Source organism: Astatotilapia calliptera, chromosome 2 (genome assembly GCF_964374335.1).
Source record: "Astatotilapia calliptera chromosome 2, fAstCal68.1, whole genome shotgun sequence".
Taxonomy (NCBI): domain Eukaryota; kingdom Metazoa; phylum Chordata; class Actinopteri; order Cichliformes; family Cichlidae; genus Astatotilapia; species Astatotilapia calliptera.
The window spans coordinates 21,427,589-21,441,041 of NC_137423.1; the positions used below are offsets into that span (position 1 = coordinate 21,427,589).

The 13,453-nt window shown below is 41.9% G+C and overlaps 1 protein-coding gene across 1 annotated transcript; it reads right to left on the minus strand.

Annotated features, from left to right (window-relative positions):
- Positions 1-1,181: 1,181 nt before the first annotated feature.
- LOC113033171 (LON peptidase N-terminal domain and RING finger protein 3) lies at positions 1,182-9,779 on the minus strand. Its single transcript, XM_026186645.2, has 12 exons — positions 8,912-9,779; positions 6,251-6,369; positions 6,021-6,143; positions 5,761-5,877; positions 5,434-5,653; positions 5,260-5,344; positions 4,965-5,079; positions 3,798-3,919; positions 3,176-3,334; positions 2,918-3,080; positions 2,211-2,360; positions 1,182-2,087 (listed from the first exon to the last, which is right to left on the minus strand). Exons 1-12 carry the CDS (start codon positions 9,600-9,602, stop codon positions 1,929-1,931), a joined length of 2,223 nt encoding a protein of 740 aa, XP_026042430.1. The 5' UTR covers positions 9,603-9,779; the 3' UTR covers positions 1,182-1,928.
- Positions 9,780-13,453: the final 3,674 nt, after the last annotated feature.

Here is a 13,453-nt window from a genome sequence, read left to right on the forward strand (position 1 = left end):
CAAGTGTATCAACGCCTTATCGACAAATTATTTATCAGCCACGTCGTATTAGCCTCATGACAGGGCTTAGGCCTTCCCAGTGCTCTCACACATGAAACGCAGAAACATCGGTGAGTGAAGAAAATCATCAAATACAACTAACGTAAAAACATGTAGAAATCAAAACACACGTATAGAAAACAAAAGAACCTAAAGGCAAAGCCCAACAGTCTCCGGCGTTTGTCAGAGATCGGCTTTTGCCGTGTAAAAACAGTCGCGTCACAGACATCAGCAAGGCCTCGATGTTCATTTGTTTTTCAAACAACTTTTTTTCTCAAAAATATGATGGCGGGTTTCCAGACAAGCTTTTTGCTTTGTTTTTTTTGTTTTTTTTTTATGCTGCTGTGAATTTATTATTTGGAAGCAACAACTTTCCATTAAAACTGGTTTAAATGGTATACAACTGGATCCACACCATCGTCTTTGTGTGCGGATGGAAGGCACCGGCCTTTACAAAAAACATCAGTTGTGTTTTGCTTTGTTGCGTCACCCTTTACCAAAGAAAAAATTAATTAAAAAAACAAAAACAGAGAACTTTGCTTTTTTCTGCCTGCAATGTTCGTTTCCCTTATTTGATGTAAAAGTGCAAATAAATACTGAATAAATACATTTAGCAGATAATGGCATCAAACTCCAAATATTGTTGGTAGTGAGTCCATGATGCTGAATGATGCTTCTCACAGCACGAGGATCCAAATATGTTCAAGTCAACACACATAATCAATGTGGATCACCAGCCATCATCTAGAAAAAGGTTTGGTTTGAGGGCGTGCCAGCTTCATGTTGGTGCCACATTTTGATTGTAAAAGCTGCGTATAGGTGGAGTTTAAAAAAAAATGTAATTAAAAAAAAAAAAAAAAGAGGAGGACTTTGGAACGTGAGCAGCTCTCTTTTTGTGAAATGTAAACAACGTCACTGCATGCATAAATAAAAACTATGAATAAATAACGGAAATCAATGTCAAAACATACAAAAAAATGAATAAAACAAGAACAAAAAGCTTTTAAAGCACACCAACGTAAAAGCTGATTCTCTTGTTATTCGTTTGAATGAGAGAGGAAGAAGGGAGGAGCCATGAAGGAAAGACGGAAGAGCTGATGGACTAATTATTGCAAGATACACTAAAGGTGGTAAGAGAGTAGTTGAAGTAAACAGAGTATATTATGTAGGGAGAGTACATTTTTCATATTCATATTAAGGTTTTATCTTTCTTCATTTGTACACTTAAAGACAAACATGGTCGGTTAAATGACTCGCCATGTCCAGCTATGATTTGATTTGCAGGCTGTTTCGTTGGGAGGATCATTTGTCTTTGCTCTGTAGGCGATGTTCAGACAGGAAGCACATATATGACACTCGTATTGGGTTTTTCTGACAAATCTTTTTAGAAGACGCTCTGACCAAACTGCAAAGTGTGGCAAAAGGAAGAGCAGAGAACTGCAAACATGGCAGACAGACAGAAAGGTGAGAGTAGCAATCTGGGCAGATTAAGAGATCGCAGCACAGCAGCTTTTTCTTATACACAAAAAAAACAAACCAAAAAAGTACACCTAGCATGTGCATATGATCAACAAACTACAGTGATGTAACAGCGTGACGACTGATGGTTTTAAACAGACAATTGTGATGCCAGACTCCCCGATCTGTCTGAACACAGCTCGAGTTTGTGGGTCTGCCAGGACTGCTGCTCTGTGAAAGTGATGACGGAAGGCGTCTGTTATTCATTCAGATCCACGTTATCTCAACTGTTGCTTAGTTAAAGTTTGCTGTTGATGCTTGGATGACATCGGCGGGGAACGGGGAAGGTGCGACGCCTTCAGCGTCAGTTCTTTGTGCATCAAAAAGGAAGAACAGCAGGTCAACTGCTGCTTTAGGGTCAGCCGCGCGCGTCACCGGCTCCTGTTCTGCGACATGAAGAGCAGCACCTTGCGGATGCCGCTGAGACGGTTTCTCAGAGACGTGAGGGCGAGGAACGGTAGCTGAGCTCGGCCCTCTAAAGGAAGAACTGCTAGTAACCACCAACACCACGAGGGACCGTTAGGGCTGGCCTGCAAGCAAAAAACACACAAGTGAGATGGTTTTAAAGGGCAAAATGAAGTAGAAGAAAAATTTGGATACTTTAGTCCCACTATATAGAAATAGAAGCTATAAAAGAAACAGACTGTGTGTACCTGAAGTTCAGAGTCTTTGTCAGGCATTGGTCCGAAGTGGCCTTCAATGCGAGCTTTCTGCTCAGCTTTCAGAGAGTTGACCCAATACACGGCCTGCTCGTACACCACGTCATGCAGACACTGCAGCTCGCGCTCTGCTACGCCCTCCACCTGCAGACAACAACACCTCTGAGCTTTAACATCTTAGCAACAGCTCACCATCCTTCTCTAAATAACTCTCCAGGTGGAAAACTTCACCTTTGCTGCATACATCTATAGACTAGTTCTTACAACCATAAAATCTTTTGAAAACAGATGCAAAGCTTGACTTGTGCTTCTGGCTGAGTAACGGAGGGACACTGCATGCTTGAAAAATCCCAAAATAGCCACAGCATACTGTATCCTGCTTTATCATCTCTTTTTTCTTCTAAATGAAACCATATTTTAATAAATGAGCATCACACTGGATTAAACAAGACTTGAAACGTGCAACTGGGGCTCTGAAATAATCGGAAAATGTTTACTCGGGTTATAAATCAATTATGAAATTGGCTTTTCTTTTTCAGTTGGTGTTGGGTTGCCCCCTGCTGGCCATTAGAAAGAATGCTAGTTTCAGACACTTGTGCATCAACTTGTTTTCAGACCAGGATGTTAATAACACCTTATAAAGTCTAAACTCATCCTGTCATCTCTCACTCTCCCAGCTCACAACCCCCACCACCTCATACCTTAACATCTTCCAGGTACTCTATGTCAGCTGTGTTGTAGCCGTCCCTCTCGCTGTGCTGAATTACTTTAAACCTCCGTTTGCCTATCGTGTCCACAACCGAGCGGCCATCGGAGAAGAACTTGACATCGCGGATCTCCAGTAGGCACCCGTAGTCGGCAAACCTGGAGGCCGAAGGAGAAAGCGCAGGGAGCAAGTTAACATTATGTGCATTCATAGTCCGACACCAACTCCACACAGCTGCAGTCAAAGTACTAACCCTTTGAGGTCATCTCCCAGACACATGCCAAAGCAGTTGGTACCCGTCTCCATGCATCGGCGAATCATCAGTCTGTAGCAGGGCTCGAAGATATGGAGAGGGCATGGCACAGTAGGGAAGGCCATGGTGCACACGAATATAGGCACATTCTTGTTAAGACTAAGGGGAGACACGGAAAAAAAAAAAGTCTTTTTTATTTTCATTAAGGAGGAGATATCGTGTAAAAAAAACAAAAAAAACAAAAACAAAACAACAACTTTCAATTAAAAATTCAACATGAATGAAAATCTTTTGTAAAAAAAAACAACAAAAAAAGTTAACTTAAACTCCAGGTGAACTTTAGGCCAAATGTAAAAGACACTGGTTAACGTGAGAGTGAATTAATTTATGCATCGGCCGTCAGGAAAGTGACACATGAAGCCTGAATGACCAACACTCAGAGATCACTGTGTCGGACACGTGTGCCGTCAGTTGTAGGTCAGTAGGTCAAACAGCCGAGGATATTCTCAAAATGTTAATGTCACACGTAAGCTGCAATCCCTCAAAAGACTTGCTGGGAGAAAGAAATATAAGCAGAGCCTGATAATAAGACAGTGGAGAAGAGCGGGAAATATGAACTTACTTGGAGAGCTCAGCCATTTCCTCCAGGTGGATTTTCTGTCTTTCCATGAGCTCAGAGGGAAGATACTTCGATATCAGGTTCTCAGTTATTACCGTCTTACAGTATTTCCTCTGGACCAGATACTGGAGACAGACACAATGAATATGTTAACAGCAGCAGAATGACACAATAAGGATGTCTCCTGTGGTTGTTGTCCCACAACCTTGTTAGTCTGACTGGTTTCAAGGGATCCACAAATCAAATATGCTCAAAGCCCTGACAATGACATTATTACTGGAGCATAAGAAATGAACCAAACTATATAAAACATGGTTTCTGCAACAATATAAACAATATTATAAAGACTCAACATTCATTAATATGCTAGGTTACCAACTCTGTATTTATAACAACTCTGGAATCCACCTTAGATCAGTAGCTTACAATAACCCCCAAAGACTTGTGGGATAAGTTGACACCACCTTCCCCAACATCAAATATCCTTAGCAATTATGTTTAGTAGACCGTTTATCAATTAGCATTTTTTTTTTAACCCAAATACCTTAAGCATCCATCCTCTATTTTTTTTATTCATATACGTATGTGTATGTATATATATGTGTATGTGTGTGTAATATATATATATATATTCAATATCGATATCGGTTCAATATCGATACGAATATCGTTGCACCCCTAATATATATATTCATTCATTTACTAGCTAACCATTTCAATAGCTAGCCAAACGTCTACCAGTTTTCCAACTTTTTATTTCAGAATTTCAGCTAGCTAGTTTAAGCCACATTTTATTTATCATGTGTAGCTAATAATTACTTTTGTTTATGCCTACTGTTAACCCCCCCCCCACACACACACACACGCACACACACAAAGCATATCTTTTAGCAAACTTTAACTGTTAGCCATACCTATAACAAGCTTTTTAAATTTTTCATTATTGCTTATCTATACAGTTACTTTAAATTCTTCACAAAACCTTTTCAGAGCTCATAAATTCTCTATAATTTCACTGTTTTTTCTCTTTATATTAGGTAATTTATCTTTCCACACAGCACCTTGCTACTGCAGAGGAATAATTATACCCCTGGTTGGTAATCATTGCTTAGGCCTTATTGAATGTGGACGGTCAGTCTGAAAAGTTTATTGAATTCCCATGCCACCTACCTCAGACATATCCTCTTTACAAAGGGGACACTTTGGGTTATGGTCCAGACATCTCTCCAAACACTGAAGACAGAAAGTGTGCCCACACGGTGTTGTCACTGGTTCATAGAACAGTCTAGATGGGAAACACACAAACAGTGAAAAACCACGGACAAACAAGGGTAAGCTACACTACAACAGCAATAAAATGCCTTATTTAAAGCGTAAGATTCAGTGTGTTTGCATTCTGGCCCTACACAGCCTGCTTGTCCAGTGTCAGTTGCGTAAACCTAGCTGTAAATCAAACTGCTCTCACCTCATACAAAGAGGACACTCCAGATCTGCGGGGTCAAAGAGGTCGTCATCCACAGAGCTCAAATATTCCGGCTCCTCGTTTGGCTCTAAATGTAGAGGTAATCAACAATAAATACAATGCTGAAGTTGCTAATAGTATATGACAGCGTATGATTGTGCAAAGCTGTATAATCACCAGATTTGGATCTCTTGTGATCGTTGTTCTTCCCCTGAAGTTCCACCTTTGCCTCCTCTTCTGAAATCCTTCGTTTCCGTTTGGTAAGGAAGCACTGGTCAAACCTCCCGACCTCTGTCCTCCCCTGACATTTGCTTTGATTCTCCTTTGGTGACCTCTCTGGTGCAGGGAGAGTCGAGGTAAGATAAGACTCTGGAGACAGTGATCCGGGACTAAGGGTCTGAGGATGGAGAGTAAAGATGCAGAGAAGAAGAAAATAAATTAAAGAGAAACTTCATGTGGACTTGATTTGGATTGGCTGACTTCCAGACGTGGAACATCTCTTACATGGAAGGGAGCACCGATGCTGTTTTTGATGTGTGCTCTGGAAGACAGTATATTGGTGTAGTCAGAGATGTGTTCAGGGACCTGATCTCTGACTGGAGCCAGCAGATCACTCAGGATCTGAAAGAGGAAAATAAGCCATTATGTCATTATTTTGATGACACTGCAAATACACACTTAATGTTTTCCCTTAAAACATTAAATGATTTGTTGTATTTAATGTGCAGTAGGGCAGGTCACAAGATAACAGTGGTCATATTTACCTTGTAAGCCTCAGTCTTAGCAAGTTTACAGTCAGGCTCTATGGACAGACACACTAGGTACTCTCTTAGAGCCTCCTCACTCCTGCCCAATGACACCAGGGCCTGGCCCTTGCGAACGTGACCCTGTACACAAAAGAAACATGCAGCATGTTGCAGCTTATTCACTTTGCTACTACACTAGGGCAAGTGTTTAATATAATGAACTAAAAGCTACAGTTTCTCTGCTGTACCTTGGACCAGTGAGGCATCAGTCTACAGGCCATCTCAGCGTCCATCAGAGCCTTTTCGTGTCGTTTCAGGCTCGAGTGGATCTGGGAGCGGTTACTAAACAGTATGTGGTCTGTTGGTGCTGGAGAGAAGAACCCAAGCAACCGTTAGTTGTAAAATTTTAGGAATGGCGCTACGTGTTTTCCACTTATTTTTTCCCTTCTTCTAATAAAATATTTTTTTAAACTATAAAAGAAAAGGAAACGTTTCCAGAGCCCAGAGTTATGAATTTAAATGGCCTTTCTGTTCAACCAGCAATTAAAAACAGTAATGATTATTTGACAGTTATATGGAGGAGCAATCATTTAAGGAACAGACTACTGACCAGTTATACAATAATTTAAATAATTCTTCTGACAAGAACTCTATATATTCTAGTTTTAGCTTCTAAAATAATAAAATTAATTCTTTTAAAACCAACAGCCCGACCGATAGATTATTCTTAATACCCATATCTATATTTGGCAGTTTAAAAATCAGATATTCCGATACATCAGCCGATATTTTTTCATTCAGACACACAAAACATAAACAAAAACATGTTAACATGACAACATAACACACACAAACATCTTCAGACTGCTTGTTGACTGATATCAATTTACACTGAGGTGACACATACCGCATATATGAGCAGCCAGCATGCTTAATAAATAATAATAATAAATAATTAACTGTTTATTAATATACCCTTGTTCCCTGTAAGATCTGAGCCTAGTATAGAATACAAATAAATAACGACCACTATATTTTCCCTTTTCAAATGTCTTAAACAGTATCCGCTGGCATGTTATAACGCTGAGTGAATGTTTAAAATGGGTTCGTTTCGACATTACAAAACGTGTTAAGAAAAAAAAAATGACTGCCTTATAAAACCATGCAGTACTATCAAGGTCACCCACATTGTAGGTTTCATAACGTGAAAAACTTATGCAAATACCACTGATAGCCTTATGGGAACCGGAAGGAGATATTTCCCCAGCTTCGCTACGGGCACAGGCAGCAAATCACTCAAAGAAACCAACACAGGAGCCCCAAACATGACAGAACGAGCCAAAGTAGGGCCTGTAACTGCACAGGCGTCAGGCACAACACAAGCATCACAGAAGGAAGATTGATTAGCACTGTGGTTAACTGCAGGCAGCCTTGCTGAACATAGATGCATACACACAAAGATACATATCACACAGACCTGCTCTAATTATAACTCTTTAGACTGGCATTCACTCTTTGGAGACCATCTCCAGGCTTAACTGCAGCATGCCTAAATGCAACTTTGGGCCTGATCTTCACCTCGAGCCAACATTACTCTGAAAGCATAACCCTTAAAAAAAAAAAAAAAAAAAAAAAAAAAAAAGGTCAGTCCTTTGGGAATGGACTCCTTTTTAAAAAAAAAAAACAAAAACAAAAAAACCAGTTCTTGAAAACTTTGACCCCCACCACGGAGGATTTTGGCCTTCCACCCAAAAGGAATATTCTTCTATTTTTTTTAAGAGGTGGGGTTTAATTTTGACAGAAAGCCAAAAATAACAACAGGAAAATGCACAGAAGTCATCCAGGATCCAGGAAAACCCAGCATACATCCATCTGTCTATGAATAAGGTGATGTGGAACTCAGTTTCTGCAACTGTGAAAACCTTTGTTAATTGTGATCTGTCAGAACACCTTTAGGAAAACATGTTAGAACCACGTTGAATCATCAAAAAGCCCAGTTGACAACTGTGGGTGCTCTCCAGCTAAACTCCTGCTTTGAGATAAATGTGGGAACCCAGTAGTCAGAAATGTTCGGTCCTTATGCAACGTAAAAATACTCTGCCTGTCAGCTGTCAGATAGTCAGCAATGGAAAATATGGCACACTTTTTAAAGGAGAAACACTAGCTCCAAACTTACACAACTAGCCTATTAAGTGACTGAGCTACAGCTGCACACTGCTGTAAAGTCTAATGAGGACAGGCTAAGGATCCAAGACGCAGAGGGCTGTAGTTTGATCTCTGTGTTAATCACTACATTTAACTGATGAAATAGGAAAACAACGAAGGGGCATATGGCTCTTTAAATGCTACTTAAATTAATGCATGTCAGCAAAATGTTAAATTAGGGATTGCCCCTAGCTCACTGCCAGTGATTCCTGTCTGAAGGTCACAGTTCACCTATGTTATCACCATCCAAGCTCTTCCCAATTAAAAACAAAACAAAACACAAAAACAGAAACTGAGCGCTGGTGTGCCCAGCGGTGACCTGCAATAATACCCTTGACCTACATTTGCCTGATCCATTGTTTGACGTTACACAATGAGGGAGCGGGGGGGTTACGTGCTTACGCAATGTTTGGTCCACTGGCCCAGCCCACATTACCCTGTTATCCAACACATGGCGATGTGACTCTTAGATGCCAGCAGAGAGGTGGCTAGCTACTGTGTCACCGCCACGATTATGACTAATAAATGTGGAACAGCTCGACCTTGTTATTTTACTGTACTTTTTACATAAACACACCTGACATGCTGTTATGGAATAATAGGAAAGTTACAGAAGTAGGCTACAGCAGCCCTGTCACACACACACCCTTTCTTTTTGCTTCTTAGTAATAATAAGAATAAGAAGCAGCAGCTCGGTGTCTTACCTGCGAGTATTGCTTGGTTATACTTCTCCAGGGCAGCTTCCATCTTTTTCTCGGCGTACAGTGCGTTGCCCTCCCGCCTCAGCTGGCCGGCCTGGTACTGGGTGGGGAACCACTTGGCCAGCAGGTTGCTGAGGACCACATTCACCCTGAGACCTAGGCTGTCGCTCACTGCTGAGACGTTCTTACACTCCTTACACACCACCGGTCGCTCTTTCTCTTTCCTCTCCCTCTCCAGACACTTTTTACAAAAGCAGTGACCGCACGTCAGAGTCACCGGCTCGAACAGAAAGCTCAGGCATATCCGGCAGGAGAAGTCTTCATACCCGCAACCTGTGGCACCCGCTCTCGGGCATACAGTTGCACCTGCCTCCTTTGCCCTACACGGGTTGCCCCGTTGCCTCTCACCCTCGTCTTGCCTCCGTATAGTACCCGACAGGTACTCTATGAGGTTGGCCAGGTGAGTGGGTCTCAGCCTCTCTATCTCCGAGGCTTGCCGGTACACATCAAACGCTTCCGTGAATTTCCCCCCGAACGCGAGCGCGTCAGCCCGCTTCACCATCAGCTCCCGCCGGCTCTGCGGATCTCCGAGACACGCCAGCTGGCACTCGTAGATGTCCGCGGCCAGGTCGAAGTTTTTCGACTTGAAAGCCTCTGCTGCGAGATGCAGCATGCTCTCACTCTCCGTCCCCATACAGAGCAGGCTGTCCGAAGCGTATCAGCTCATCTACGTGGTGCATGTCTGCACCCCAGCTGCTGCCATTCACGTCTGTCCCCTCCGCTGCAAACGACTGACAACTCTGCACGTTCATGCCCTAGTCCAGGAAGGACCGATATTATTCTCAATGGACCATGGCGAGGAGGTGAAAAAAAAACTGTTATGTAAAAGTTGTGTCACGTGACGCCGGCCAGCTGTTCTCATTGGACGAGTTTGGAAAACTGTTACAAAACAATCTGCCATGTAACAGTTTCAGTGTCGGGGCCATGGGGCGGGATGTCTGACCTGCATGCTGGTTTCTTGTAAACAGTGACCAGGGTTCCCAAAGAATGACACCATTTAGTGGGACCACATGTAATCGATCTCAATTGACCAAGAGTATGAAAATTTGTTGTAGTGTCACAGATTTGACATGGTTCAGCATGTATTTTAGTGTGTCTCATACTATCTCATACTAGTGACAATCTGAAAAGAGAGCATGTCAGGATGTTTTTAAAATGTGCTTTAATTTGTTCAAGTTTTCAGTAACATTTTCTTATAGAAAAGATTTCTTCATTTAGGCATTCCAAAGTAAATAACCCATGTGTGCGGAATTTTATAGAACATTACTTCCTGTTCCAGTTGAGCTTACACAAGAAACTGTCAAATGCATGCCCTGCTAACAGCTGTTGTCAGCATCTTGTTATGTGTCTAACAAAACTGAGTTACATAAATATTCTTTTATTTAACTTCTGGGCAAAAAAAAAGAAAAAAGAAATTCACATATTCCTTTTTTTCCCATTACAAAAATAAAGGAAAAACAAAATCCAAAATATTAAAAAAGAGAACAAAAGAAAACACAATATCTTAGCCATCACCTCCTTACTGCGTGATTTTAGTGGCTGCAATTACCCATCCCACACACCGCCACCATAAAACAGATAAGATATGGAGGTTTCCCACGTGTTACCAGCTTCAAGGTAACCATTGGTCATGGAATCGTAACTAAAAGGTACTGACCTCCATATTTTGCAAGAAATGCAGACCGTGAATGTATTTTTTGTGGAGGAAGGTAGGATTTTCCTTTGTAAATTTGATGTAAATGATCAAAACTGGTCTTAACAACTGTGGTCGGTTGTATTTCGAATGTAAAAGCCATTTTTTAAAAAACTACCAACACCGAGGAGCAATAAGAAACAAGGGGGGCAGGGACATCCATTAACCAGTCTAGATGAGGGACAATTTCCAGATACAATCATTTTGGTCTTGTTGACATTAAGGGGGGAAAATTTAGTGTTAACCAGTGTTTGCTATCTTATAGACAATCAAACAGAAGCGTCAGTGGGATAGAGGCATCAAATCTAATAGGGAAATATATTTGGATGTCATCAGCAAAACAATGAAAGGGAATATTGTGTTTCCTGAAAATTGATTCTAGAAGCAGCATAACATCAGAACCACCTGCCTGTTCTTGTGCCGGTCCCCCTTTTCTGCCAAAACAGCCCTGATCCATTGAAACATGGACTCCACTTGGTCCCTGAAACTGTGCCGTGGTATCTGGCATCAAAATGTCATCCACAGATCTTTTTAGTCCTATAAGCTGCGAGGTGGGGACTCAATGAATCAGACTTGTTTGTCCAGTACATCCCACAGATGCTCAATTAGACTACGATCCTGGGAATTTGGAGACTGCGTCAAAACCCCAAACACATTGTTGTGCTCCTCAAAGCATTCCTGAACCATTTCTGTTTTGTGGCAGGACACATTATCTTGCTGAAAGAGACCACAGCCATCAGGAAATCCTGCTTGCATGGTCTTTAGAAATGACATGTACAACCTTATGTAAGTTGTACGTGTGAAATTTACAACCACATTGATGGAAGGGCCGAGGTTTCCCAGCAGAACATTGCCCATTGTCCAGTTCTGATGCTCAAGTCCCCATTGTTGGTGGATAGGGGTCAGTATGGGATCCTTGAATGGTCTGTGGCTATGCAACCCCATACCCACTGTGTATTCTGACATCTTTCTGTCAGAACCAGCATCAACGTTTTCAGCAATTTGAGCTACAGTAGAATGTCCACATGGGCATCTGTGAGCTTTGGCATTCCATGACCCTGTCGCTGGTTCACCTGTTTCGATAAATACTGACTGCTGCAGAATGAGAGCTGCAGTTTTGGAGATGGTCTGACCCCACTGGACACTGTTACCACAGATTTGCATTGAAGGCCCTGTCACTTTATACTAAGTTGTAATTCCATCTCCTCTTCTAATTTTTCTTATCTTAAACTTGATAATGCTCCATACAGATTGGAAATTGGATCCCTACTGTGACCTCTGACCTGAATCTTTATTAAGCACCTTTAGATAGGTGTACCCACATATTTAGACGTGTATTTAGAATGTTTTTATTCCCTAACACGTGGTATTTGTATAATATTTAATTGTAAAATCAAGATATTCATGACTTCTGTCACTGATCTGGAGGAGTTGGAGTAATTTTATCTAAACACAGAGTTCTGACAGAAGGCAGTCTGAGAAATATGTATCCTCTACATGTCCAACACACGGATCTCAGGGAGACTGGGAAATGAATGCTTTTGCTGAGAAGCACTTTGACTATGTGAGTGGACTCTGTTGGCTGGCACAGATGTGAAGCTCACAGCACAATAATTATTGCGGGGAAACCGCTCGGCTCTGACATCGGATGACAAAGCTGTTAATTATTATTACAACCCCGTCACATCCTGTCATTGATCCTCAGATGGTGACACAAGGCGTAAAAGAGCAGATGTTAAGATATCAAACTGTGACACGGCCAAGATGGGTTGCTTTGATAACTGTGACAGCTCGCCAAAGCTTTGAAGATTAGCCAGAGATTGTTGCATAAAAGTGTTTGCACAAGGACAAAAACAAGGCTCAGTAGCACCTTAAAGTGTTTTTGTACTGATGCACATTATTAAAATGACATGTTAGCAGATAATATTCTACTACGGTATCGGTCTGAAGAGTATGGCAGGTTCTTTGTGACTGCAGGTGTGTAGTATTATATCAGCTCACTCTTAATGACAGACTACATAACTTCTGATGGAGGAATAAAAGACACCTTTGGTTATTTCGGTCTACTAAGGGGCATTTGTCATCATCCTCTAATTATGACTTCTGGCCAGTGTGGGTGGTGTTCAGAGTTAACCATAATTAGAAGTAGGTTAAGGCTTGAATTTAAGGACTGTAGTTAAGGGATTGCCTTCTGCATGTTTTTGGATACAAGCCTACGTGGTATTATTAGCCTCACCTGAAGCCTATCAGCCGTATTTCCTGTAGGGTTGAAATAAAACTTGTGTGCTAAAAGGCGTTTAGAGTGTGTGTGAGCAGGGATTAGCGGCGAGCGAGCCAGTCGGTGTCGATCTCAGTAGGTCGGCCAGTCTGGCCTGTGAACTCAATCCCGCACACAGACAGAAACGCAGGCTGACGTGAGCCTGCACACCGCAGCAGACACAGACACGCTGACACACATGCAGAAACAGACGTTCTGACATATATGCAAACCAGGACACGGGCAGAATATTATGCAAGCACGTGGCCATATGCTTACTTTGCCCGGACACACACGCACACGCACACACAGTAGTGGGAGATTCTCTTGCTCCTTCTCACCTTGAACTGTCATTGGGTGCCTCTAAATAGGCCAATAGTCAACCCCAGTGCAGACCGTCTGGACGTTGGATAGCCTGCTCATTTAGGACACACAGTTATCCTCAAAGTCACCTCTTCAGACTTTTAAACAACGTCTTGCTCGGATAGAGAGATAGCTGGATATTTGCATGATGGCTGCCAAGTCTGCACTTTGA